This window comes from Lepeophtheirus salmonis, chromosome 6 (assembly GCF_016086655.4).
Source record: "Lepeophtheirus salmonis chromosome 6, UVic_Lsal_1.4, whole genome shotgun sequence".
NCBI classification, from domain to species: Eukaryota; Metazoa; Arthropoda; class Copepoda; order Siphonostomatoida; family Caligidae; genus Lepeophtheirus; species Lepeophtheirus salmonis.
This window is the reverse complement of record NC_052136.2, coordinates 11,506,137-11,533,146: the sequence shown is the minus strand read 5'-3', so window position 1 is coordinate 11,533,146 and position 27,010 is coordinate 11,506,137. Positions and strand designations below refer to the sequence as shown.

Here is a 27,010-nt window from a genome sequence, read left to right as displayed (position 1 = left end):
TTCTACTTACTCAGTAAAAGGAGAAAAGAAAGAGAAAAGCTTTGTACAAAGTATAGCATATGTATTTGACTAATTTACCATCTGTAATTAAAAAGTAACCAGGTCTTTTGATTTATTATTATATTTATAATTATAAATAATATGTAAGCTTTACAACAAGGGATAATTATCTACTTTTATCTATTATTATGTTACGTTGAAAGAATACATTATAAATGTATATAAAATATTTGTACGCCCTCTCTTCATGGCGAATAGTTTTGTGAAACTCGTAACTCAGTATCACGTGATATTTCTTCAAAGTGATCCGTAAGAGTAGATTCTAAATGGTGGAAAGAGGTGTGCTTGTGGGTAACTTGGTGGTAAGAACAAAATAATAGGAATGAGAAATACCAACTCCCTTCCTCTCTTTTGCAGCTTGCTGGCTGGGGTCCCTTTAAAAGCCATTTCCAGAAAAGGATCTCTTGCAACTCTTATTACTGGTGCTGCTGATAATCCCTCTCTCTCTCACACGCCACGGCAACTTGATCCATCGTCATCATTAGTTTATCATCCTAGAAGAGGGACTTGAAGAGGGTGAACATTGTATATGAATTTATAAGAGATACTTCTGTGTCTATTACTTGTGCCCTAATAGTGAAATATTTATTTATTCATTCTAATATATTATATAATTAATTGAGGCATCAATTTGGAGACTGCTACGAGTCTTTACTTCATATTAATTGTCTATCTGGTGGAATTATTGTGCATATTGTTAATTAAATAGAGACACTCATTCATCCACAAGGATTCAGCAAATTCAAGTAAGACATTCTTATTCATTAGTTAAATTACTTGATACTCTACTTAAATCACCATCATGACCATGACGATGTTTCAAAGCATTCCTCTCTTCCCCTCTCTCCCTCTCTCTTCTCTCACTCCTTAATTTAACCTTTGCATAGGATTAGGGATGTGAAAATGCTTTAAATCCTCGTGAGTGTAAATCCAAAAGAAAAGTTGAAGTTTAATAGATGAAATATTTATTGACAGAGGTCAGTGATGACTCTAAAGACCATAGTGCTCCTTGCTCGACAATCATTTTCAAAAGAGGCAGAAATGATTAACAAGAGCACTAATATCTTGCCGGTTACCAACTTATCCGCTCTTTCCTTTTTTATTTTTATTTAAATCTATACCCACGAAAATTTCGACAGTTTTCAATGACATATGTCAAATTATTTCTTCTATTTTGTAAATACAAACGTATTGTATTGACGAACAAGGACAACTATAGTTTTTATAGTGATATTTGTTCGAAGATATATGTAGTTCATCCATTTCCGAATATGTATTTTTTTTTTTATTTACACTCACGAGGGTTAAAACGATTATCACGTCCCTGATGATTATGTAGGAAGAACCAATAGGGTGCTTGAGTCCATCATTTCAATAGATTCCTCAAAATAGCAAAATTAATTTGTTATTTTTCTAAAATATATATCATATGAAATACACGAATTTTTAAGTGAAGAATCAAAGTCAAGCACTGATTGAGATCCATATCGGTGGCCCAGAGTACTTTAAGTGCAATAATAAACAAGTATATAACCTTCTCCCCATGCCGGATCTCGAGGGAAGTCGACAAAATCTGTTTTCTATGAAAGAAATCCACCCGATATAGTTAATTAGGTGTTCTTATGTAATAACTAATTCGGGGCGTTCATATAAATCTCACCTATCAACGATATCCGTTGATACCGTGACCGGAGTCTACTGTACTACCTTCATATCCATCAATTGCCAATTGATAACTAATTATGATAAGGATAATAAACACCATAGTGAGAGTAACGTTACACTTGTGTAGTCCTTCACTTCCTTATTATTATAAAATGTCATCTTTTGCCGATTTCAAATAGATATTTCATCATACATTGTATGAAGTACAAAACATTATTATTTGGTAAATTATATTAAGTATTCTCAATATTACTAGACGTTTCTTTCATCTCCACCTAATGATCATATGACCAATCTACTATAAGAAGACCCTCAATGATTAATTCTTATTATTATCGTAAAGTAAATAATATGAAGATATAAAATATGGAATGATGTCTTTGCAGTGATCAAATATGTAGTTACTCATTCATAATAAATGAATCACTATCTTTTTTTCTCTCTCTATAAATGACAGATTATTTTGTTCTTCAATATTTTGATTTGTAATAATAAAAAACTCCAGTAGTAGTTTAAATAAAATATCATTTCAAAACAATTATGGGTCATTCTTTTTAAAATTTTACATAAATATTTATCTCTTCCATATCATCAAATCACAAGGGGTGGATTCGAGTTATAACTATAGTGTTATGTTTAGTTCAAGTAATTAAATATTGAGTTGAATATTGTGTTGGATTAGAGGCACAAAGTAAAGAAAAATATTTTTCTTCGAATTGATAATAGTTTAGTTTAACAATTAAGTTAGCTTGACCCCTCGAAAATAATAGTCAATTGTAATTAATCAAATAATATAGGTAATGTATGATAATATTTATTTGCATGATAGAAAAGTTTTAAAAGATCTACAGGGCATGTAGCTGGGCGGCTTCTGGCACCTGGCGATGATGCCGTTCTCTTAAGGGATGCTATCAATTGTTTTGCTTAAAACACGGTCATTTTTGGCGTTGTAAATGGCCTCATTGGGATATAACTTTGTTCGGGTAAAGAGTAGCTATCTCGAACTGAATTCTTTTTAAAATTAATTTATTTTACAATTTCATCATTTTCACAAAAGTTTATTCAAATTCATAAATTTATATTGAATTTATAAACTAGAGCATATCTTCCCGAAATTCTTCCTAAGCCTGTATATGTATAATTACAACAAAACTTAAAATTAAATTAATTTAGACTTAATTGTTATTATCAGGTCACTACCAATTATGTATATACTTTTTGATATAATAGATATTCTCGAATATTTCGTGTTTTAATTATTCGAATTCTAGTTAATCAGATAGAATTTCGAACGAGTTCGAGTAACTTTCAGAAAATAGTCTAGTTTTTTTGTTTTGTTTTTCAAGTTAGAGTTATCCTCGAATCCAAAATCGTAATCGAATCCAAAAATACTCAAAGTTGATTTTTTCCCCTATTGATTCAATAACATTATTGGCGTAAGCCCAAGTAAGTAGTGTTGTATCAGTCCTTATTTATTCCGTACAGTCCAGTCTTTGGGGCGGGTCCTTAAGACTCAGTACTTTGGACTGTCAGTCCTAGCAATGATAAAAAAGAAGATACAAAGTCGTGTGTCGTCATCAAGGGCCGAAATTTATAAGTTTTAAGACTGGTATGCAGGACTGGACCGAGAGTGAACTGGACGGGACTGGAGTCTTCCGTCCCAAATAAGGACCGACATAACACTACTTGCAAGTGCATGTGAACTGCAGTTAGTGACACTTGTTTTACATTATTATTCCAATTAGAATCGAAAAATATGGAATTGCCGTTCCTAATTTTAGTACGGGAACGGGTACATAAATATTCGTATCCTGACAACACTCAAATGAATTACGTCGAGACTTGAAATCAAAAATAAATAAAGCATTGAAATGTAGGATTTGTTTGTCAAAAAGTTGTTGACTTAAGTAAAGTCGGTTTTTACGTATTTAAGTAATAATCAAATCTAACACTGCAAATCATTATTCATGGGGTTGTATTTTTGAGTGTACTACTATGTCAATGTAGTTTTTGTTGATACAGAAGTCGTCAATTCATTCTTGTACGGAATGATTTATATATTTGTTATAATACTATGTTGTACTACATTTAAAATCTTTTCTACGCAATATTAATTTTTCTGTACACTTGTGTATGTTAAAAAATATTGAGATTTCACTATGTAATTTACCTAATATTTATAGGAGATACATATGAAAAAACGTTGTCTTAAATGGTACTAAATATACCTTGGAATAGGTTGCGAATGTGAATTGCTCAACTGTCTCTCACTTTGGAATATAATTACCTGACAAATTCATTTTTGAATACATACCTACATATAGGGGCCTTAGTAATGCCTTATACACAACTGATTATATGTTTTGCATCGCTGCAAATAATTATTTCATACCCACCGATCTTAGTGATTACTAAAATGAGTATGAATAAAAATATATTTATATATTTGATCTGTCATGATGAGCAATGAGTAAAGGATATGATCAATCACGAGTGCATTTCCACCGATCACTGTCGTAACTTGTGGACATGGTATGCACAACTTCTGTTTTCTGTACAATTTGTAACTTGTACGCTTTATTTGATTAAAAGATCAGTCATTTTAATAACCAAAAATTAATTAATACTATGATTTTGATCTATTAAAATAACTTACTTATTATTTACTAGCAGAAGTACCCGACATTGCTCGGAGGGATTAGGCGTCGACGAACAGATAAACCTTGCTCCATTTATATAGAAGGTTACTTCCCAAGTAATTATCAGTGTTACTCTTTGTTTTTCATGGGTGCACTCACACGTAGTTACTATATACATGGAGGTTATCTCCTTAAGAATGAGAAAATTTAATAAAAAAACATTGTTCAGTTTGCCAACAACATAAAACTCGCACGCCGAAAAAAGTTTACAGCCCTAAATCTTTTTTTAATATGACGCACTGAGCAAAAGCTACACACGCTGTTTGTTAAAAATGAGTCTCCACCTGCAGACAAACTTTGCTTTATTAATATAGAAGATTTACGAGTTATGATAATTGTCAATATTTGACCTCAGCTAAGAAATTTCGGAGTTTAGTCATCGATGAGGGATTGTTTTATTGACATAATGAATTTGTAAGTACCGGTTGTAGTACCAATTTAGTATAGTATTGTTTTAAATAAATCAATACTTGTATTGTGCCGGTCCAGTCTAGTCTTAGGACCGGTCCTATCGATCCTTGATTTTTTTTCTAAAAATGTTGATTGTTTATTCAGCCAAATATGATATATGAGATATGTATCAAGATTATTGCACATACCTGTCGAAAAATAATATTTTTTTCATTATAATACAATATAACACGAACAAATACTATTTTACTAAGTTTTATAGTTTATTCTATTATGTAACGGAATAATAATAAAAAAGAAAAACTCCCTCAATGACATCACGAGGTATCGATTTTACCTTCTTTATGGACTGACAAATGGGACTGGAATGGACCGTGGTCATCTGTTCTAAATAACACTTGACTGACCGACTCAACACTTGTCAATAGCACAGTACGTCGAGTGCAGTACTGGACCAGCACTAACTTATGCCAAATAGTACGAAAATATTTGTATCATGTGAAAACACTTTATGCAACTTGCGCAATTTTATTTTGTAAGTTGCAACTTGTACACGACAAATATATTTAGAAGAAGCACAATACAACTGTCTGCATTATTTGTCAAATGATAGTATTAGATCGGCCCTAGCCTTCATTTCTAATCAGTCTTTTTTTTTCTTCATCTATGAGTCTTTTTTTTTTTTTCAAATTGGTCTGGTCTTTCTCTTCATTCCACAGTTACAATAATATTCCGTGGTAAAAATTCAGACCTAGGACAGACAAAATTAATCAGTACCGGACTGATAGGACTGTAATCTTTTTAGACAGATCCAATTCAATCAAATGATACTTGAAACGAACCGGCATTTGATTGTTCTATGCTATTCTATGTATTTTATATGTTGGCGTGTCTCATTGTAATCATATATTAATTGTTTTGCTCTAAGGATTTATAAAAAAACTTTTTTGCATGACGTTTGATAAAGATAAAAACAAATGTTTTTGCTGTTTTTTTGGTCATATTGCGGTCGGTCCAGAAAGAGGTTCTCTCATCTCCACTACGTATATATATATATACATGAATAACTGGACTTAATATTTAAGTTTACGTATGATTATAGTTATTTTTTTATTTATTTGCAAGTAAAATAGTGGTTGAATGAACGCAATGTGTAATTTGAAGGTCATATATATGTATAATTGTGATATGCAGTATCCTATCTTACGGAATAATATCCTATACATAATATATTATTTATAATTTTTGGCCCTTTCTTTAAGTGAAATATAGTTTGTTTTTTCCTTTCTACTACCTATTGTAAAACAAATTCAAAATTTCAATCAGAACACTTTTTATTTTTTCAACTATCTTACGTAATGACTTCTTGGGAAAATAGTCATTTTTCAACTTTCCGTTCTCCTTTATAGTATACATATTATGCAGGGCCATATGCTGTAGCATCCCTCCAAATGAAGGAATTTTGGTTTTTTACTAGACTATTTAATATTTCAAATTTAATTTAAAAAAAAAAAATGAAAGTAGCAAAAAATGATTCTAATGATGAAATTGACAGGTTCCACCTATTTTAGTGGCTAAATACAGTCTCGTAAGTCGAATAAAGGTTCTAAACTATGGTTAACATTCATAGGTACCGTAACTTACCCAAGAAATTTGAATACAAAGTATATAATTGATCGAAATATGTCTATGAAATATTCGTCTGTATGTTTATAATATTAGAATGTTCAAAATATTGATTTTTCTTCAAGATTGAGTCGATTCATTTTAAGAATCAGAGTTCATGTCCGTATTTTATTTTTTTATAGATGAGGTTATAACATATAGAAAACGATAATTTTATTCGGCAATCCATATTCTTAGCTGCTTTTAGAAATGTTTTTATTGAAGTATGGAGAAATAAAAGTCTTACTTAATAAGTAAGTAACATTTCCATTGCATATATTGGTCAAAATGTTTATTAAATGTTTTTTAGCCATGTGTTTTTATGTGTTACCCTCTAGTATAATTAAAAAATCGCCAAATGATATTATTATAGGTGCATAATTAAAATAATTATCTCATTGTATTGTTTTTTCTCTCTAAAAAAAGAGTGTAGGAGCTGATGACGTATAATTAATAATGCGGGCAAAAATCTTAGATAATGCGCTCTCCCCTCTTAGAGTAATATTAACATCTAGTTCTACTTATAGCCGCAAGAGTTACAATTTTGATAGAGAGTCGGAGATATTTATGACATTTATAATTCAGTTTCTCTTTTCTCATGCAAAAGATAAGAGTTAGTTTCGAATCACTTTGGAAAAAAGCCATTTTACATTCATTTAAAAAATATATTATATAAATAAGTTGTAAATAGTTGGAAATTAGGAAACTAATTGCATTCGTTTTTGAGTTTACTGAATAGTATGAATTTCATCTCAAATTAGTCTGTGAAAAAATAGAAGACTTTCGAATCATTTATTATTATTTTTGTAAGTAAGAATGCACTATAATTTGATTTCATTTCTATATACCTATAACATAATTTTATTGAGTAATGACAACTCCCTCCGTGGTACTCCTTCTCAATCTCAATCCATTTGTTATTCATCGTAATGTTTATGTTATGTAATTATTTTACATCAATTTATTAGGGTACAAAGTGTTCCAAAACACATTCCACTCCCTTAACAACCTCATTTATTTGGCATTTACATACATTTGTATGTATACATTTTAAATATCAATGATAATCAATCTCTTAATTTATATATATTATTTAATCATCAATTCAATGGATTTAATTTATTCGTGTCCCCATAAATTCTACAGAACGAGAAGGATAATTGAATAGAAATTGTCTCATTTATTTAAAGTGAGCAGAGAGACTTTGGGTGATAATCCCTGGGTTTGATTATTCATATAAATGCAGTTTGATTTGGAACTTATTTCGATTACGGCCAGTGCGTAAAAGTTGTGATAGTCCTACGAAGTTATCGTTCGAACAAATTATGAAAAAAAAAGGCAAAAACTATTGATTTAAGACGACATTTTTAGTTATTTGAGATAAAATAATTTTGATAGGCATTTTTCTAACTTATAAAATATATTTATACAGTTTTTTTTTCTAAAATATCTCATGGAACAAAAAAGAAAAGATAAAAAAGTTATGAAAATTTGACGATCCACATCATTTAATGTTACTATTTCAGAAAGGAAAGATTAAAAAAAAATTATGTTATTCTCTTTTTTTGCTCTATAAACCAACTTTAGAAAAAAACTTTATGAACATTTTTTATAGATTAGAATAATGTCTTATCATAATTAATTGGGTACAAAATAATGATTTATACGTTATTTTTTTTTTCATGAAATATATAACTTTTGTCTCATTTCAATCTTTGAATGGAGACTTGCTACCTAAAGATGACATTGTAAGAAAATAAATTTTCGCCTAGGTTATTAACATATAGCAGTTTCCGAACTAGCCGTAATCGAAACTCGAAAAAACTTGGAAAAAAACACCACACTAATGTTCTTAGTGATGTTAGTGTTTGATTCGAGTCAACATTTTCGAGTTCGGTGTTGTTCGAGTTTTTAAGAATTTTAAAATAATGTGCAGTATCTTAATCACGGGTTTTTTATTGCGAGTGTTTTTGGGATTGTTTGAGTTACTAGTGGTGACTTAACATTAATAAGCCGATGAATAGAACAACTATAACAATTATTTGGGCTCTGGCCTTTCAGTTTTGATTATAATTCTATTTCGAATAAAGCCCCGTGTTCGGCAAAAATATAGAGTGTAAGCCAAAGTAATTTTCAGAAAATTGTTCAACTTTTGTAAAGTCTAGTTCATTTCGAGTTTGAAAAACACTGGAATCCAACAGTGGTTGATATAGAGTGTTCCTCGAATAATTCCATTCTCACACAATAAGATCTGTATAAGTATGTATATATATATAATCCTCAGTGTATCGCTCAACAGCTTGGTGTCAATTTAATTAATATTTTTCTAAAATACTACGTGCATGTTGTACATTAACATATGTAATTAAGTAACTGACTGTATCCCTCAAGGTATATAGTTGAGACTTAACACTTGTTTATTTTAAATTGAAGTGCCGTCTACAGGTTGGTCATGGATATTTTGAATACTTTGTATAGGTTTGATATTGTCCTAAAACTGAACAATATCTCACTCGGGTCATTCCTTGGGCTTGATTTATAAGTCCATTGAGTTAATATCAGGTGAAAGGGGAGATCTAATGCTCCAAAAAAAACCATATATGCTCAAAATGATAATTTCACTTCAATATTTTTTGTTGATACAACGTTATCAGAATATTTCTGAATTGGGTAATGAAATCTCTACACACAATACTCTTAATATAATTATTATTATGTTACTGGACTCTAATAATTCTGGTATATCATAGATTAATTCATTCATTATATAAAATACAATATGAACATATTTTTACATAACGGTTTTAGTTGTTTGGAATATGCGATTATGTTTCATGAGTTTTTAAAATAAACAACTTATGAATCATCAGTCCCTGGATTCAACTTGTTGAATAGAGTAAAACATATTTTACATAAAATGTTTATGATATCTAGGCCTATAATTTCATTTATAAACTAATCAAATTATTTCTCTTTTTTTTTTTAAATAGGCAATCATTGAAATAACAATTTTCCTCTTCTCCGTTTCATCAAGATGTCTTCCTACAGTAAGTCCAATACTCGAAATCTTCCCTTTAAATAAATAACTAAAAAATTAAATTTATTTTTAGGCAGTGAATTAACGGATGGAACTGGACTTCGTTTTCAGGCAGAAACAACCAAAGTCGTTACTACAAAGCACAGCATGAAAGCCATTAATATATGCCTATGGTTCTGTGCTACATTTGGAGCATTAGTAGGCCTGTGTTATTTGGTCTTTGATCCCTTGGTCAAACACGTTGTTCTAAAAAGATTGATATTATCAAATAATTCAGAAACGTCTGAGATATGGGAAAATCCGCCTATAACACCTCATTTTAAGGTGTATTTATTCAATCTCACAAATCCAGAAGGAGTTTTCAATGGAACTGAGATACCTCGATTGGTTGAGGTTGGGCCCTATGTCTATCAGTAAGGAGGGATTATACAATTCTGTATATGATTAAGTGATTAAAAATTTCTTCTTTTTTTAGTGAAAAATGGCTGAAAGAGGGGGGTCATCTGGCATAATAATGGTACTATGAGCTACAAAACGAGAAAAGTATTTTCTTATCAACGTGAGCTCAGTGTTGGAGATCATTCTGTAGATAAAATACTAACACTCAATGTTCCACTGCTCACTGCCTATTATCGCATGAGAAATTCAATTTTCTTTGCTCAATATGGTTTAGAAAGTGTAGCACAACTCTTAGAATATCAGCCCTGGGTTGAAAAGACTCCAGAAGAATTAATTTGGGGATATGACGAGTCCTTGTTTGAATTGGCAAAATTTGTAGGAGACGGGCCCCCAACTAATAAATTTGGATTTTTCTCAGCTGTAAGAAAATTTACCTCTTTTAAATAATAAATCACTCCTAATAACACCTTTTCCCTTTCCAGAAAAATGACAGTAATGATTTATCAACATATACAATGTACACTGGTGAAAATAATCCCTACGATTTAAGTAAAATATCCTCTTTTAATGGAAAAAGTCACTTAAACTTTTGGAAAAATGATGAGTGCAATTTGGTGAGAGGCTCTGATGGTTCAACGTTCAATCCATACATTTCCAAGAGTGATACTCTTTGGTTCTTTAATGATCAGTTATGCAGGTCCTTACCTTTAGTCTATGACCAAGAAGTGATGAGTCGTAGTCTTCCAGGATATCGCTTTAAACCTCGCTATGATGTTTATAAATCTCCTTCTACTGTTCCTGAGAATGATTGTTATTGTACTGACCAGACGTTGTGCGACATGATTGGAGATGGAATGTTTGGTATTTATCTTACTAGGGAGTCATTTGAATAATGAAATATCTAATTATTTCTAATTTCTAGCCGTTTCTGCCTGCCAATTTGATGCACCGATTATACTAAGTTGGCCGCACTTTTTGGGTGCTAATTCAAGTTACCAAAGTTCAGTAGAGGGCTTGTCTCCTCAACTGGACTCCCATGGATTTTGGTTTGATATTCAGCCTACAACTGGTACAACTATGTCAGCACGAGCAAGAATTCAAATCAATTTAGCAGTAAAAAATATTCCCGCATTTAGTCAATTAGAAAAGGTAATAGTGTTCTAATAAAACAAAGAAGCATAAAGCTAAACGAAAAATATTTTCTTTTTATTTTCAGGTGAAGGACATAATTATGCCTATCTTATGGTTTGATGAGGGTATTGAAGAACTAGGATCCGAGTTAACAGAAGTTATTGGACAAGCAGTCCTAACTCCGCCCATCTACAAAAATTATATATTTTGTATATTCCTTGGTTTCTGTGCCTCAACATTCGTTATATTTCTTGTTGCACTGATTCGCTTTGCTCTGAACAAGAGTCTTAACCACACTCCATCCGAGGGAATTTGTAGGGACAATCTTATACGTAACTTGGGAGCTCAGTTGAACAATCCGCAAGTACGAGGAACAGGTCTTTGTAAGTCACACCATGACGATGATGGAGCCTCTGCTCCCATGCTTCCCCCTTCAGATCCTTCTTCAGCTTGTTCCAGCACGGACAGCTCAAGACTCACTACAGCCAATCATAGTAGAAATTCTTCTACAGGCTCCACTCTATCATCCTCAGCTGTAGTCATAACTCAAGATTCTTCATCTGTGAACATTCCACGTACAGATAGTAGTGTTCAAATCCTTAGTGAAACTTCATCTATTCCTACAAACTATGATTCTGCAAGTAGACTGAAATCATTGCTAAATCCAAAAAAGAAACTGCCAAATACAGATTACTAAGATTTTATATATTTAAATTATATTATGTGTTCTTGAAATATTTATGTATGAATGTGTTTGTATAATGCTGGCTGGCTTAGAATTAGTTGCGTACATTTTTCTAGGAAAGCAGCTGATGATAGTACTAAAGTTATACTTTTTTTTTTTTTAATCTGTCCGAACGAAAAGGATCTCTGTTCTTTTTTTCTTTTGAAAAAGACAAGAATTTATTTATTTATCTTTCTTTGTGTGTTTTACTATTATTTTGTAAAATACTTGCATTTTTTTAATAACTGTTATTTTCGCACAATATCTTATTATTTTAGTCAAATTCTAAACCAAAGTCATAAGAAAGAAAAGAATAAATGTTTTTTCTTGAATTTCTTACTAATAAATAAAAATATATTAATACTGTATCTCCATTAAATATTGTTTACTTGTATCAAAAGCTTAGCTTCAAAAAATTAAGAATGAGTTCCAAACTATTTTACTTTAAAAAAAAAATAATATTATTAAAATAATAAATGATAACACAAAAAAAAAATATTGAAAAATTTAATATAAGATCCCACCAATTTAATTTACGCAAAAACATCCTTGCGTGTATGCTGACAATTGACAAAATAACATTTATCTTCCAAATTATAATACATTGATTGATTTTAAAGCTTTAAGAACTTATATCAGCTCAAAAACATTTTATTTCTCTTCTAAATAATAAATATTCTTTGCTTAGTTATTAGTTATTATATACTCCAAATTTTATTTATTTTCTTCTGAGCTATGCTAATGTTATGATGACTACTAAGGGTATATTTGATTCTCAACTTACATCATAATACTATATTTCTACGCCCCAACTTTTATATATTTATAAATTTTTATTAATTCAATAAAACAAACTGAAAGGAATATTGCTCTTGGGAATCAAATGAGGGATATGCGACAACACCGCTCCAACACTAATCCAAAAATGTAATTCGTGTTTTTCTTCTGTTAGATGTTACTGTTACTTTCTATAAGTGATGAAATGATTAATATAATTAGTTAATAAAATTTGAAGTATGTGTTCAATTATACATCTTTATTGTTCATTTATATATAATTATAATTATTATATTACTGGAAAATAATGTGTGAAGGTTGGGTTTTTTTACAGGTTAGCAAGATCCTAGGCCACGACGAAGCAGTTACTTTTAACCCAGGACTAGATAAAAGGAAGGATTACTATTCATCCCTAAATATTACCACCGCTGGAGAACTCAGACTTATGAATCAACAAGAAGTAACACTTCCAAACACCTAAGGACTATTTCACTTGTAATAAAGCAGACATGTATTATGAGTTTTGGATCTCCAACTCCTTGTTTTATGGCTCTTGAGTCAATTAAAAATAGACGAGGAGGGAACTACTAGGTCTGGGAGAGAAAGTAACCAAATGTTTGCACAGATTAGGTCTCTCGAGGTCCAAATTTGAATCAAAAATCATTTTACTTCCTCTAAGTAAGAATGGCTCCGTTACAGAATCGTTACCTAATCAAGATGAGAGTGTACATTGCACGTTCTGTAGCATGAAACTGGAAACGTGAGTACACACTCTTTATGAATGTGTGAAGATTTATCCTTTATTAGAAATGTGTGAATAAAGAATAAAGGACAATCTACATGTCAGGATCTCAAAAACAGAAAGAGTAGTGACCACAAATCCGAACCTTCCTAGAGCTCTTAAGGTAGAAGCGACACCAAAAAAATAATTTATTCAAGTGGATGCAACAGGAAACCCATTCCAATTTATGTGGAATGTGTAATTGATAAGAACTCGAATTATTGGCAAATTTCTTCGAGAGTGTCGTTAATTGGGACTTATAAATACTTGAATTGTAATTGTCGAACAGGTTTTACTGCACGGATAAATGTAGGAAAATCAACCTTGTTTAGTTTTATGTATAATTTCAATTAAGTATGATTAAACCTTAAATTATAAAAGGTGGGGCGGAAAAAATAAAAAAAAAAGATTTTTAGTGTCGTTTTGTCAGATGTGTTTAGTGATTATATTTTATTAAGTTAAATTTTTATTTTTAACATCATTAAGAATAAAGATTGATGAATTAGTTGAGAAATTAATGGGCTATTTTGCTTTAAAAGAAAACAAAATTATACAATGAATGGTATCTATCAATTATCATCAATAGATTTCTTTTAAGGGGTCGATGATGTTCAGTGTTTTTCTTGAGATCTGTATGAACTAACTTTCGACTTTAACTTTTACAATAGTTTTGAGCTTAAACTGCGTCATTACTTGCAAAAATACTCGGGATTGGAGTTAAAGTCATTTTTGCCTAAATGTGAAATGTTGAATACATATTGATTATTAATTTGTGATAAAAGTTTTTCAACAGTTTACGCAGTGTAAATCAGGGTCCTATAAGAATAGTTACGTCATGAGATTTCAGCGCCCCCTTGTGTCAGCTATCAAATGGGCCAAAAAGAACTTAATACAATAAATGAATACTAATAAAATAATTTTATTAAGCTTAATCATTATGAAATAATGGAATAATTACTTAAATAATAATTTATTTACCTTACTTAATTTGGCATAGACATTCTTTGTCTTCCGAAAGTAGAAGAAGCTATTCTATTTTCTTTGAGAATTGCAGTTTGCATTCGTAAATGTATGTGCATTCTCAAACTAACAAACTTAGACACAGTAAAAAATAAAAATTTGTGACTTTTTGCGACATTTATAGACGACTTAACTAATGGAACCTGTACTTCAGTTATTGAGTTTACATGTTTTTAAATTGATTTACATAAGATTGGAATACACCTTCTATTTTTACAAATTGATCAAACAGTTCTTGGGTCAGGAGAAATATCTGTAATACAACATACAATTATTATTTTCTAACGATAAAGTAAAAGAAGTTTCATCTTCTATTGTTGATGAAATTAGATTAATGTCCACTAAGTCTATTTCTCTATTTACGGAAGTAGGAGGTTTCAAATAAGCAGTAAAGTATGTATGTATGATCCTGAAATTGTAGAAATTTTCTTAATTATTAAATTTTCTTAGCATCAGCATTGTTCTCCCGAATGAAAAGAGGTTCGATGGAGTTTTTGGTGACCTTTGGAAATTTAGGTTTTAGATGTTTAAACTATGTTGGAATGGCTTAAGAGTTGGAATTTCTTATTTCTTCAAAATGTTTAGATCAGCATCGATAATTATATTAGTGTTTCCAAATATTTCATTTCATTTTTAGGAACCATTGCCTTCCAAAGAATTTGTCCCTTGGAAGTGAAAAAAGTGCCATCCCCTCAGCTTAAGAACGATTCCTGAACTCCATGGCGCACGACAAGGTGTATTTTAACAAAATATATCGCCTTTATAGAGTTCTTTATCAAAAATACACTATTAAATTTTGAATATTTTGGGCCGTGACTCAAACACATGAGGAAGTCAGCTATCGTCAAAGCGTATAGCCCGGTGACGTACCTCTACTTATAAGTTATAATAAGGTAGACACTTATAGGGCTCTGATGTAAATGATGATTGATGCCTAACGAAGGGTGTCCAGTAAAATGATTGTGTAAAAAAGATTGCCCACAAAATTATTGCAGTGATATCCTTGTGTGATAATAACGTGGTGTACATTATCATTATGAGACAAAATTGTTGTGGGTAATATTATCGTGAAGCAACATCATTTTAAACATATGATTGAGATAAATCGTGTGCAATTTCATTGCAATTATATTATATGCTATAATAAACCCCGATCCTCAGGTTGTTCAACACTGTAATCCTGAGGATTTGTCTCTTATGATCACATACAATACTCAAGAAGGGCTTGAATATAATTGAATCTATTTAAGAAAGGATAATCACCAGTGAGGAATTAAATAATAATGACAACAGCTAAGGAAAAGAAATTAATTCTTCAGATTCCCAATTCCAGAAAACGAGCCAGCTATAAAAATATATTCGATTTACAGAAATAATATGTTAAAATGTATAAAGAATCATTATTAAACTTATTAACAGCGCTCTCTAAGTGCGTACCAGTATTTTGAAGGGAATTTTTCGCAATAAAGTAATACTACCTTGATTGCGTAATGGTAATTTCTCACTCCTATTTAGTATTTAGTATAATATTAAATCCCCATCATGAAGGATGGGTTTACAATTAAAGAATATCATAAATTTCGACATGCTGCTGAACTGAAAAAGGATACTCATGGAGGATATTTGGAAGGTTCTCTCTCCATTCCAATAGAATTTGCGAATGATGATTTCGAACTGGAGCTCTCCCTCGTTCCATCTTCTTTTAGTAGTAGAGAGGAACATCCGAATTTACTTCATTTTACTGAACTTCTAGTTGGGAAAAAGAAGCGAAAGGTGTCAGCCTTTAAAACAGAGATGACGGAAAACTGCTGGAAAACGGTCTTTTACTTCTCTCAATCGAGCTCTGAAGTTCTACATTATTTTTCTGGGGGTAAAATTGGAAACGAGATAATAAGTATACAGAACTGTCGGCAAGGAAATTCCATTATCTTTGGTGGTGAAAATGGATTAACTCTGACTATTATAACTCCTTTACAAAATGTGGGCAGAGAAGGGAAAGGAGTGAAGATTTCAGATGTGCTGAAGAATCGCTACTCTGACAAATCCTCAGACTGGCAGCAAAATGTAAGTATATTTGTTTATGTACATTTTTACACTCAAATATATCTATATTTTCTCATATTCAGACAGACTTTCATGATCCTAAAATTGAGCTTCATAGATGCAGAATGCAAGCAGTCTTCCGATGCCCACTCAAACAATTTGAAGCATCTTTTTTCTCAAATAATATATTTGACCTATCTGATAAATATGTAGGGAGACTTTCCATTCAGGCAATCCATAATTTCGAAGATCAAGTCTACACAACTTTCGGAAAAAAGAAATAACTTTGATTTCGAAATATAAAATCGATCCCAAAGAAGTCTGCCCGATTATAATGATTAAGTCAGAGAAGGGACATTTAGAGGATCCTTCCACTATCTATCAAGGTTTTCTTCAAATCCCACCCAAAGAAATAAAATGCTATCATAATCTTACTTACATTTTTGATATACCAAGTCAAAACCCAGATGTGCTCAGTCATATATCAAACACTACATTCTACATATGTCTTCATCGAAAAATAGATAAACGAACTTCCGACCCCATCAAAGCTTTTCAATTTATAGATGACTTTACTAAAGATCTTCTGACTACATTAACTCAAGAAGTCATCGACAGCGAGGAGGATGAAGCATTCTTTTGCAATAGTTTAGAATCTGGCTTTGTCTCTTCAGAGCCAAGCCCACTTATGAACATCCCGAATAATTATCCCTTGACTCCAAACAATGACTTGTTTCACAGTTGCATGGATATTGATATCACAGATATGAATATTTGTAATTTCCCGATGGATCCAGATTACATAAGTATGGATAAAGGAAAGAACACGTATTCATCCGCGGAAAAGAAGGATTTCGATACTTTAACAAATATTTTAAAGGTATCATCAGGTATCAGTATTAACAGACGTACAAAGGTATCAGAAGTGACTGGATTTCCAACATTAAGAATCAGAAATTCACGTGAGGATAAGGAAAGTAATGTAAATTCTCCGGATTTATGTGATCCAGACGAAAATAAGTACACAAAGTCCGTTCATGAGTTGTATACAAAACAAAAATTGTACGTTGGAGCAGCCCTAATCATAATTATTGGCTTAATATTTTTTGTGATTTATAGACTTAGATAGTATGATATATATTTGGATATACCATTGTACTTTGTACATTTCAAATACAGGAAGTAGGCGCTAGATACATTAAAATATAGGTACACTATGCAAATGCTTACTAATGTACATAGAATTAAGACTCTCAATTATATTATGTTCGTTGTGTTTTCACACTCAATATTAGAATAGTAACTTAAAAGCCCACAATTATATTATTTTATGGAACAAATTCTATTTTGAAGAAATAAAAGTAAACATTCCCAGAGTTACTTTCAAACTTTAGGTCAGATCTCTATGAACATAAGGATGACAAAGGTTTTCTTATCTCTGCTGGACATTATTCATCCTAAGATGATAATGAAAGCTCTGGAGTTTACTACAGTTTAATACTGGTTGTACAATGTCCCTCACTTTTTAGTGAAGATCAAATTTTGAGTCTATTGTAGTAGCCGGAGAGAATATAAAGGGGGAATTGTAGTATCTTATTTTCATACTATACCCTTGTAGGTATAAAAAAAAAAGAATTAGGTGAAAGAATTATGAATATTATTATGTAGTTATATCGTAGCATTGAAGGGATATATTATTTCAGTAATTTATAAACATTTATTTTAATTAATAGAACACATATAATCATTTTGTTATTGTGTATATATTTTTAATAAATAAAGAAATGAATTTATACTAGAAACTTAAGAATATTATATGTAAATCAAATAATAAGCATGAATGTGAAAATATCATTTAATTTCTAAGTACTAATTCAATTTTTCCAGATAATTAGAGTAGATGAAGTGAATAACTTGAAATTTAAAACTTAATAGTTAATACAATAATGATAAAAATGAATAAATAACTGAGATCAAACAAATTATCGCTAATCTACATATTATTTTATATATCCGGATACATGATTAAAACTTTTTAAATTAAAGATTGCAAATGCACGACCTTTTTGATTTATGAGAAATCAATAAATCATGGTGTTGAATTTTCTGGCTCGAGATCTCATCGAAACTTTTAAGATAGGGCTAATAGGGGTGGTCTTAAAAGGGCTTCAGATTTACACGTCAGCTTTACAATACGATATTCTCAACTACTAAGGGTCGACAAATTTTATTGACCTCGACAATTCCAAAACGTTGCTTTACAAAGCTATTTATCAATTTATTCGAAACGGGAGATTCCTCACTTCCTGCTGGGTTGAAGTGCAAAAAATAACATCATTTTGCTGATTATATTCCTTAATTTTTAATTTTAATGTATCTAGCAAAAATTTCATAAATGAGGCTAATAGTAACATACACTCGGGTAAAAAAAGGTCGAATTTTCGTCCCAGAAAAATTACTAAGTTATCTTCTAAATCTTGAATTTTCATTTTGTTTTGTTTAATAAAGGATTTACTCTAAATAAATAATAATATATACATGTATAGGTATTAATCAAAGAAAAGTAGGATAAAATATATCTAGTTAACTTTTTACATACGTCTGTATCTATATCATTAATAAGTACCTTTAAAATAACTAATAATTAAATATAAGAACTGCTATGGGAAAGATTTATTAGTAATTTTTATTAGTGTGGGGATCTTAAATCTTCATGGGGGTAACATTCCAAAATGGTGACTCACAATTAAGTTTTTTAGATGATTAAGACTAACTATGTTTCGAATTTGCAATTATATTAAGGTTTTTCAATAAAAGTCTACAGGAGGTCACTTATAATTTGTTATCAGATAATCACTTAGCACTCAACAATTCACAAAATCCTTTTATGCATATAATATGGATCGTAGACAAAAGTATCGAGAAAAAAGGCTGCATATTCATTAAGAGTCTCAGATTGTCTTCTACTTTTTTCTAAGGGAAAAAGTAATTTATATGCAATACGGAAATTGGAAGGGAGGCTTAAAATATCCAAAATTGTTCGTAGAGAACAAACTCCGCCTTATTAATGTACGATACTATAGAGATGAGGGTTTTCTGCGTTATATACATCAAGAACACTGAAGGATTCTTAGCAATGAAATGGTTTTTTTTTCAGAATAGGAAACAAAATAAAATAGACTGAAAGAAACAGGTTTCAAGAGTTTCAATGAATGAGCTGTGAATGAAAAAGGATAACTCTCTGTTCCTCATTCGGTATTTCATTCGAGAATTATTTCTCTTTGTGGAACTCCACTGTTCCAAATAACTATATATATATTTGTAATATCAGAAAAGAATATGCTCTGCAGACCAAAATATCGAGAAAAGACTTTTACAAGTTCTTTACATGTCTAACAATACTTGTTTTACAATGACAAAAGAGAATCAGTAGAAATAAAGAAATCAGGCGTGAGCTTGAAGTGTACAGCTTATATTATTATCCTTATAGATCGTGTATCTCAAAGTACAACTGAAAAATGGAAATGGCAGCTGACAAAATGAACAAATCTTTAATTAAAGGAGAAGAGATCCACCGAGTGAAGCACTCCTTCAAGGGATCTCGCCTTTTGAGTCGAGATTCCTTAAACAGACCAGGACAATGAAGAGAGTATAAGAAGGCGTGTGAATTGGATAGTCAAGGAACGGGAAGGATGAATGGATGCAGATCCATAAATCTGATTACTCCGTAGGAGAGATCCATCCAAATGAGCATCATTGAAATGTATTTCTATCCAGTTCCATCTCTTCTCTCACCTCCCTCTTCTGCTGACTACTGAATAATTGAATTTAATGTCCAACATACTAGGGTCTATATGTTTTGTAAGTAAAAAAACAAATATGTCCTTGAAAAATAAGTTGTAAGTCCCCAGGCCATCATGTAGTGTTTTAGTAGTAGCGAACTAAAAATTACGGAAGAATAATCATTTAATGAAGTACAACACCTTTCAAAATAACATAAAAAATAAGAAATTATAAATTTGATTAAATCCACTCATATTTTTATTGCATTTTAAAACTTTTCATTCAATAAAAGTCAAATGATTAGCCCAAAATTAATTGATAATTATTATTAGTAAGACAATAAGGAATGAAAAAACTAAAACTAAAAAAAACATCAATATCCACAATATGGTACCGATGTACAAAGTTATCTTAATAAACAAATAACTAATAATATGTTTAAAAAAAAAAAAATAGATCGGAACGTAATAACAAACCTTATTTAATGTTGCCTTATCTTCTGATTTCAGTGAGGTCCATATTTCCTACATTTATTCGACAACGACGGAGTAATTTGAATTTTATGATAGAAATTTGCTTCTTCATTTTCTCCGCTTTTTCAATTCTATGGTAAGTTTTTTTGACAAACAATATCCCATAGATAGTTTATGTCAGCTTCATGAAATTTCGTTAAATGATAACTGAAATATTTAAGGATTTGAGACAATAAAAATACTTTAAAGATGATATTAAAATATAGGTAATATTATTTCCATCATAAAGTTTATAGGAAAATCTTCTCTCTCCTTCAACAGGACAAAATATTTGAAGCGCTCTGGTTAACATACCTACTAATACCTAATAATAATAAACAAAAGATGCCCCCATTATACCAAGGACATCTTTTACTACAAAAGATGACCTTGCCATTATACTTGGGAGTGCTAGCAAACTACTACTAATAATAAGCTGAGTTAAACCCAATGGTCCCGGAATATATCATCACATTTTTCTCTCGAATGAAATTATTTATTTTATAGTAGGGATATTAGAAAATTACCAATCTATGGTAGGGATATTCATGGCTGAACAAGATTGATTCCGAATGCAACTAATCTATGTTCAGAACACTAATAAGAGAGAGGAGTATACACTTCAACAGCTGACAAAATTAGGTATGGCAAGGCATTGGAAATAAAAATACAAGGTGAGACCATCATGTAATCAGGCTTGCTAGAATTTTCAATTAGATGTATCGTACCGACTGCTGGGCAATAAAAACAGATTTTGACACAATATGCAACCACTCATACACTATGACGTAAATATTAAAAAGTGTGGTGGAAGTCAAATATCAGTCGTGCACGTGTTATGGTATAGCCTTGTATTTCTATAAACCTTGATACATAGACATAGTACATTTTCATGTTAGTTCTTTAATTAGGTACAGAGCTATAATGAGTTATAATTAAATAACTGGATAAACAATAAGCAGGCAACCTATTTGTATTACTAGAGACGTTGTAACCTTCATTGCATCTCTCAATGTTTCCATAAAAAAGAAACATAAAAAAATGCCCTAAATCGGTTGATAGTTATTAACTAATTCTTCCCAACTATGGAATTATTATTCAATATAGTTATTTTTTTTAATAACACAAATCAGATTTGTATTAGAACATAGTCCTACGCTACTCATATAAAAGACTAAAAATCCATGTATCAAATAGGGATTATCGATATATTTTGTTGTTATGTCCACATAATCCTTAATAATATACATTGGTTGATAAAACATATCAAGTCGCTATATAAAAATAAAATAAACCAAATATGAACGTAATCACCTTGCCAATTTGAAGAATGTTTCTGGAGGAGAACATCTTAGCCGTCATGATCTTTTATTATATCAGTTGCAAGTAGCCGTGAAAGTAGGAAATAAACACCAATCTCACCCAAAATATACCAAGGATATACACTTAGAAATTCACAAGGGGTGGTTGGAGGGGCTGTACCCAGAGTTGGGCAAGTTAATGCAATTTAACTAAACTTAGATAAGTTATTAAGTTTAGTTAGTTAACTTTTAACTTAACTTGACTAAGTTAATTATTTAAAGTTAAATTTTTTTTTTATTGTCAGTTGAAATACAAAAAAAACTTTATTGACATAACCGTTAGTTCTCCGATAATTTAGTTAAACACTCTGTGAACATTATTTGTTTTTATCAAACTTTGGAATAAGGGCATTTCACACAAAATCGTTTTTATATTATATTTTGATAATAGTTATTTTTTAATAGTTTAAAATTACATAAAAACTCAAAAAACTAAAATTTTAGCCTATTTTGACCTCCATTAAATTAGTTAATTTCTCTTGCATTGTGTTTTCGCTTCGAAACAGAAGTTGTTGGGAGTTTGAATCTGTACTTTTTCTTGATCTTTCAATTGGAAGTAGAGAAAATCCCAGCCAGAAAGACTGACATAATAATCTCTATTATAAAGCCCTAATAAATTTCTCAATGGACTAACTTAAATAGTTATTTTTTAAATATCAAAATTAACTTTAACTTAAACAAGGTTGGGTGAGTTAATTTAACTTAAAGTACTCTAAAGTTATTTGACTTAAATTTAACTTGTTACAAAAATTAAATTCGAAATTAACTTTAACTCTACCAGTTATTTTTAATAGAAATCGACACTAACGGTAACTCAGGTATTTATAAAAAATAAAATAATAATTAACTTTAACTTAACTAGTTAAAAATATAAATTAGCTAGTTCATCACTGGCTGTAGCCCCCCTCCAAAAGGAACTTATACTTTTTACTAGAAAATTTAATTCAATTCTTCTAATAAATTAAATCTTTTGTGAATAGTCATAGATTTTTGAAATTTTTCTCCAAAAATTTAATATTTGAATTTTTTTCCAAAATAATGACGTGGGACTTGAGATCAATACCTAACAATATTTTTAGTAACAGAGAGAGAGATTTGGCCTTTGTTTTAGAGAGGGAAATTTTAATTTCTTTTATTTGTAGTTTAATCATTAAACTCAAGTTTTATACGCCATTTTGAAGGTTTTGTAGTTTAATGATTTGGTATATACGCTTGTTTGCAGGTGATTGATATTAAAATAGAAACGATTATGGTAAGCATATATCAGCTAAATTAATTTTTAAGAATTTACAATTATTGTTTAAAATATAATACATCACTATCTATATTTCATAAACAGCTGTAACTGACATTTATTTTAGTAAATATTCTTTTCTGTCCTATTTGACATCGAAATATTGATACAAGTTATAACCTCCATAACCAATTAATAATTTGCTTACAATGGAAGACCTAATTTTAATAAAGTTTAATTTCTTATGTTTTTTGTTATATTATGAGTGATTACTTGAAATTATGAGTTATTTAACAAGCATTAAATTCTTATAAAATTGGACTATTTAGGTTCCAAGATCGGTGACTATTAGAATGATGACGCGCTACGTGGAAACGCTCTATTACATCTTGAAATGGTTGATAAAGAGATATTCTGAGGAAGTTTTGATAATTTAATATAAATTAAGTTATCAACTTAAAAGTAGGAACTAAAAAAATGAGGACGAGGTTTAGTGGTTATTTTCAAAAAAATGTTTCGTTAATTTATATATTTAAAAAAAATTTAAATAATGATACTAAAAATCCATATTTTTAATATCACTCCATGGAATTCTATTGAAGGACAAAACTAAATAATATTCTCTGATACTCTCTGGATAACAGACTCTAGATATTAATAATTTTTTTATACATATGAAAAGAGAGAGAGATTTTATAATCAAGGTTTAAGTCCCCATGTTCTTTAGTCTCATTATGACATTCAAATACATATTATACGGCAATAATTTGCTTTTTTCTTTAGTCGAATGTCACAATAATCATCTCACATAAAAAAACGAAATCTATAAAACTATTAGCTAAACGGTCTAAGGCTTAGATTTCCAAAAAACAAAAAAATCAGTAGATGGTAGTTTCCAGTTGGTCGATTTCGCACCCACAAGAAGACTTTTTTTCAGTAATAGATCATTTTAACTTACTTCATAGATCTCATAATAAAACAAAACATATAGTTGATATCTGATATAAGTACAGGGTGCGGCAACATAACTTCCTATGCTATAAAGCATGGCATTCAGATTAATGTATTGATAGTGGAATGTTCGTGGTTTCCAAGGTGGTAGATAATATAGGTATGTCGCTTAGTGTGTGCACTCTGATTGGTTAGCTGAGTGACGTCACATATGTTGTATTCGCTCAAAATAAAAACAACAATATTAATACAATGAGTAAGAACTCATTGTATTAATATAACAACGTGAGTTGAGAATTTATCAAGGTGGTAGATGATATAAATCTCTTCAATATCATGTTGTGGTCAAGAGATGTCGACTCTTAAGTCGAGATCCAATGAACGATTGCTTCACTCGGTGGATCTCATCTCCTTTAATCGTTCATTGTGCAGGTACCTCTTCATATCATAGTGACTTCTGACCTCGTTAATACTTGTCCCTATACATAAATTCCTTCAGATCTTCCACGGAATTATCGTACATTTCTACATATAAGAACTGAGGAGTTCCATAAAACGACAGAATAATCGACTGAGATACCCAGTGAGGAACAGAGAGAGATCTCATCCTCCATCCCAAAGCTCCTTCTATGAAATTATTGAAAGTCAACTATGCTTAGACTCCTACTTTAAGAAAACTATTCCTTTAATAAGAGTCCATCAGTTTCCTGGATGTATATAACGCAGAAATCCCTTATCTCTATCACATTTATATCAATTCCATTTATAGTTGGACTTCGTGATATACAGTCTCTGCTGGATACTTCAAACTCACTCCTGATTGCTTTATTACAACTGAATCACTTGGCATTAGAAAACAAGTGGAACATGATTATAGACTTCTCTTTTCTCAATATTTTGGTGTACAATGCATATTCTGCTATTGCCTATTACATATAAATAGGTATTCGGAGCTATTAAGTGTAAAAATACATAACAAACCTCTTAACTACTGTATACTTATGTTGAAATATCTGAATGATATTGAAATCCCCAAACTTATTGAGTCGGGACTCCTTCTTCAAACAGCCCAATTGGTTGTCACATATTGGAATATTATTCTCGCGAAGATCTAGGATCTCAACACAAATAAATAAATTATTAAATGTTTTCCAAACAAGATAATTATAAGTTGTTTTACAAAAAAAACAATAGTTTAAATGTAACAAAATAATAAGACGATTGTTTTAGTATTTAAAAATAACAAATTAAGATCGAGTTGTAAGTTTATTTTTTTCATATGAGCGTTTCATTTTAAGAAAAAAATAATATCCACTTATTTTTAATACATAATTGATTTCTTAGATATAATGATTGTTATTTATTATAAATTGTACCTAATATTAAGATTATGGTGTATATACCCTATATAAAGTAAATATATAAATATTCACAAATGATTAGATACAGTTATTCAAACTTACAACTAGAAGGCAACTAATAGTTGTCTACCGAATTATATTCATAAACGTAGATAGATGTTCATCTATTTTTTTATTGTCAACCATACTAGGGTATAGCATAAAAATCTAAATGATTAGTTTGTCCTTTTGTAAAAAGGACAGTGGAAAAATAATATCAAAAAGTTAATCAATAATCTTTTTCACAGTAGTGAGAAAATAAACATTAATAAACAGTGCACGCTTTGCTTCCCTATCCTGTATATTTCAAAAGGGGTACTCCTGGGAATTTCTTCCTTGACCTTGGGTATCATCTTTCAATTTGACGTTTGTGGTGTCTTTCAATTGTAAAGATCTGTCTTTTATTTACTTTGGTAAGAAGGAAATGGAATACTTTACCTCTCCATTGTTCCAGAGTTGCCATTCTCTTTCTGAACAATACTTTATACACCTTATTCAAAAGCTTAGAAATATACTCTTCATTCGATTCTACTTTCTGATTGGTTTTAATTACTTATCAAATTAGTATTTTCCATTTTCCCCATCACACCCCCCCATATATATTTAAGAAGAGATGAGGATCTGACTGTATAAACAATAATAATTATTCATGCTCATAATTTGTTATCATATGTCTATAAATGTAAAAGAGGTATTTTTGAATGTCAATCTCATTCCTTTCCTCCTTTTAAATCCTTAACATGAAGTAAAGGGTAACTATCTTTATATAACACATCAATTATAAGTATCAAATTACTGATACTCAACCCATGAACACTATTTAAAACTCACGACAGTATACATCACCTAAAAAGAGCTTCCATAAATGAATTCAGGTATACGACACACCCATTCAGAGTTACAAATGAGCTAGTTTATTATTGAATTATGATTCCTTATTCCGACGTTTGAAGAGTTCAAATCATTTTGTTGTTGGGGAAAGACACAATAAAACAAAGGTAAGCCTACACCTCAGGTTGAGTCGACCCTTATATATTTCCATGCTAGACGAAATGGATTTGTATTATATACTAAACAAATATATTGTATAAGTGAGCATAGATAAATTCGGTTTAATTTCCTTGCCTCTAAAATTTAATAACTCATTAACAAGGCTCCCCAATCCTCTTCTTTATAGGAATGGGTTCAGTAGAAGGGAAGAACCTCCAAAACATCATGACCCAATAAAAACAAAAAAATAACAGGAAGTTTGTTGGTGGCAAAGCGCCAGAAAAATCTAAATATTATAGTAGAAGCAATCAAACCAAGAATAATAAACTTAACCCCATTTACTACATGGTCACAGATATGGTTTCGG

At 30.5% G+C, this 27,010-nt stretch overlaps 2 protein-coding genes and 2 long non-coding RNA genes across 5 annotated transcripts; 3 read left to right on the top strand and 1 right to left on the bottom strand.

Annotated features, from left to right (window-relative positions):
* The first annotated feature begins 337 nt into the window (after nucleotides 1-337).
* On the top strand, nucleotides 338-12,822 carry LOC121119599 (lysosome membrane protein 2). The gene is made up of 7 exons (XM_071889093.1): nucleotides 338-806; nucleotides 9,491-9,547; nucleotides 9,611-9,950; nucleotides 10,026-10,356; nucleotides 10,419-10,797; nucleotides 10,859-11,085; nucleotides 11,153-12,822. Exons 2-7 carry the CDS (start codon nucleotides 9,535-9,537, stop codon nucleotides 11,762-11,764), a joined length of 1,902 nt encoding a protein of 633 aa, XP_071745194.1. The 5' UTR covers nucleotides 338-806; nucleotides 9,491-9,534; the 3' UTR covers nucleotides 11,765-12,822.
* Nucleotides 12,823-15,877: 3,055 nt separating this feature from the next.
* Nucleotides 15,878-19,010, top strand: LOC121120215 (uncharacterized). Its single transcript, XM_040715058.2, has 2 exons — nucleotides 15,878-16,433; nucleotides 16,496-19,010. Exons 1-2 carry the CDS (start codon nucleotides 15,912-15,914, stop codon nucleotides 16,694-16,696), a joined length of 723 nt encoding a protein of 240 aa, XP_040570992.1. The 5' UTR covers nucleotides 15,878-15,911; the 3' UTR covers nucleotides 16,697-19,010.
* Nucleotides 19,011-19,863: 853 nt separating this feature from the next.
* Nucleotides 19,864-20,794, bottom strand: LOC121120217 (uncharacterized). The gene is made up of 2 exons (XR_005864960.2): nucleotides 20,672-20,794; nucleotides 19,864-20,353 (listed from the first exon to the last, which is right to left on the bottom strand). It is a non-coding gene; the product is annotated as an uncharacterized lncRNA (long non-coding RNA).
* LOC121120216 (uncharacterized) lies at nucleotides 19,940-25,689 on the top strand. 2 transcript variants are annotated; one of them, XR_011780561.1, is made up of 3 exons: nucleotides 19,940-20,273; nucleotides 20,705-20,804; nucleotides 23,632-25,689. It is a non-coding gene; the product is annotated as an uncharacterized lncRNA (long non-coding RNA). The 2 variants fall into 2 exon arrangements; XR_005864959.2 differs by having other exon boundaries at nucleotides 20,705-25,689.
* Nucleotides 25,690-27,010: the final 1,321 nt, after the last annotated feature.

Coding starts and splice junctions, on each gene's coding strand:
- LOC121119599 (XM_071889093.1), top strand. Junction 9,951..10,025: donor GTTGGGCCCTATGTCTATCA/GTAAGGAGGGAT, acceptor GAAAAATGGCTG/AAAGAGGGGGGTCATCTGGC. Junction 11,086..11,152: donor CATTTAGTCAATTAGAAAAG/GTAATAGTGTTC, acceptor TTTTATTTTCAG/GTGAAGGACATAATTATGCC.
- LOC121120215 (XM_040715058.2), top strand. CDS start 15,912: ATGAAGGATGGGTTTACAATTAAAGAATATCATAAATTTCGACATGCT. Junction 16,434..16,495: donor CCTCAGACTGGCAGCAAAAT/GTAAGTATATTT, acceptor TCTCATATTCAG/ACAGACTTTCATGATCCTAA.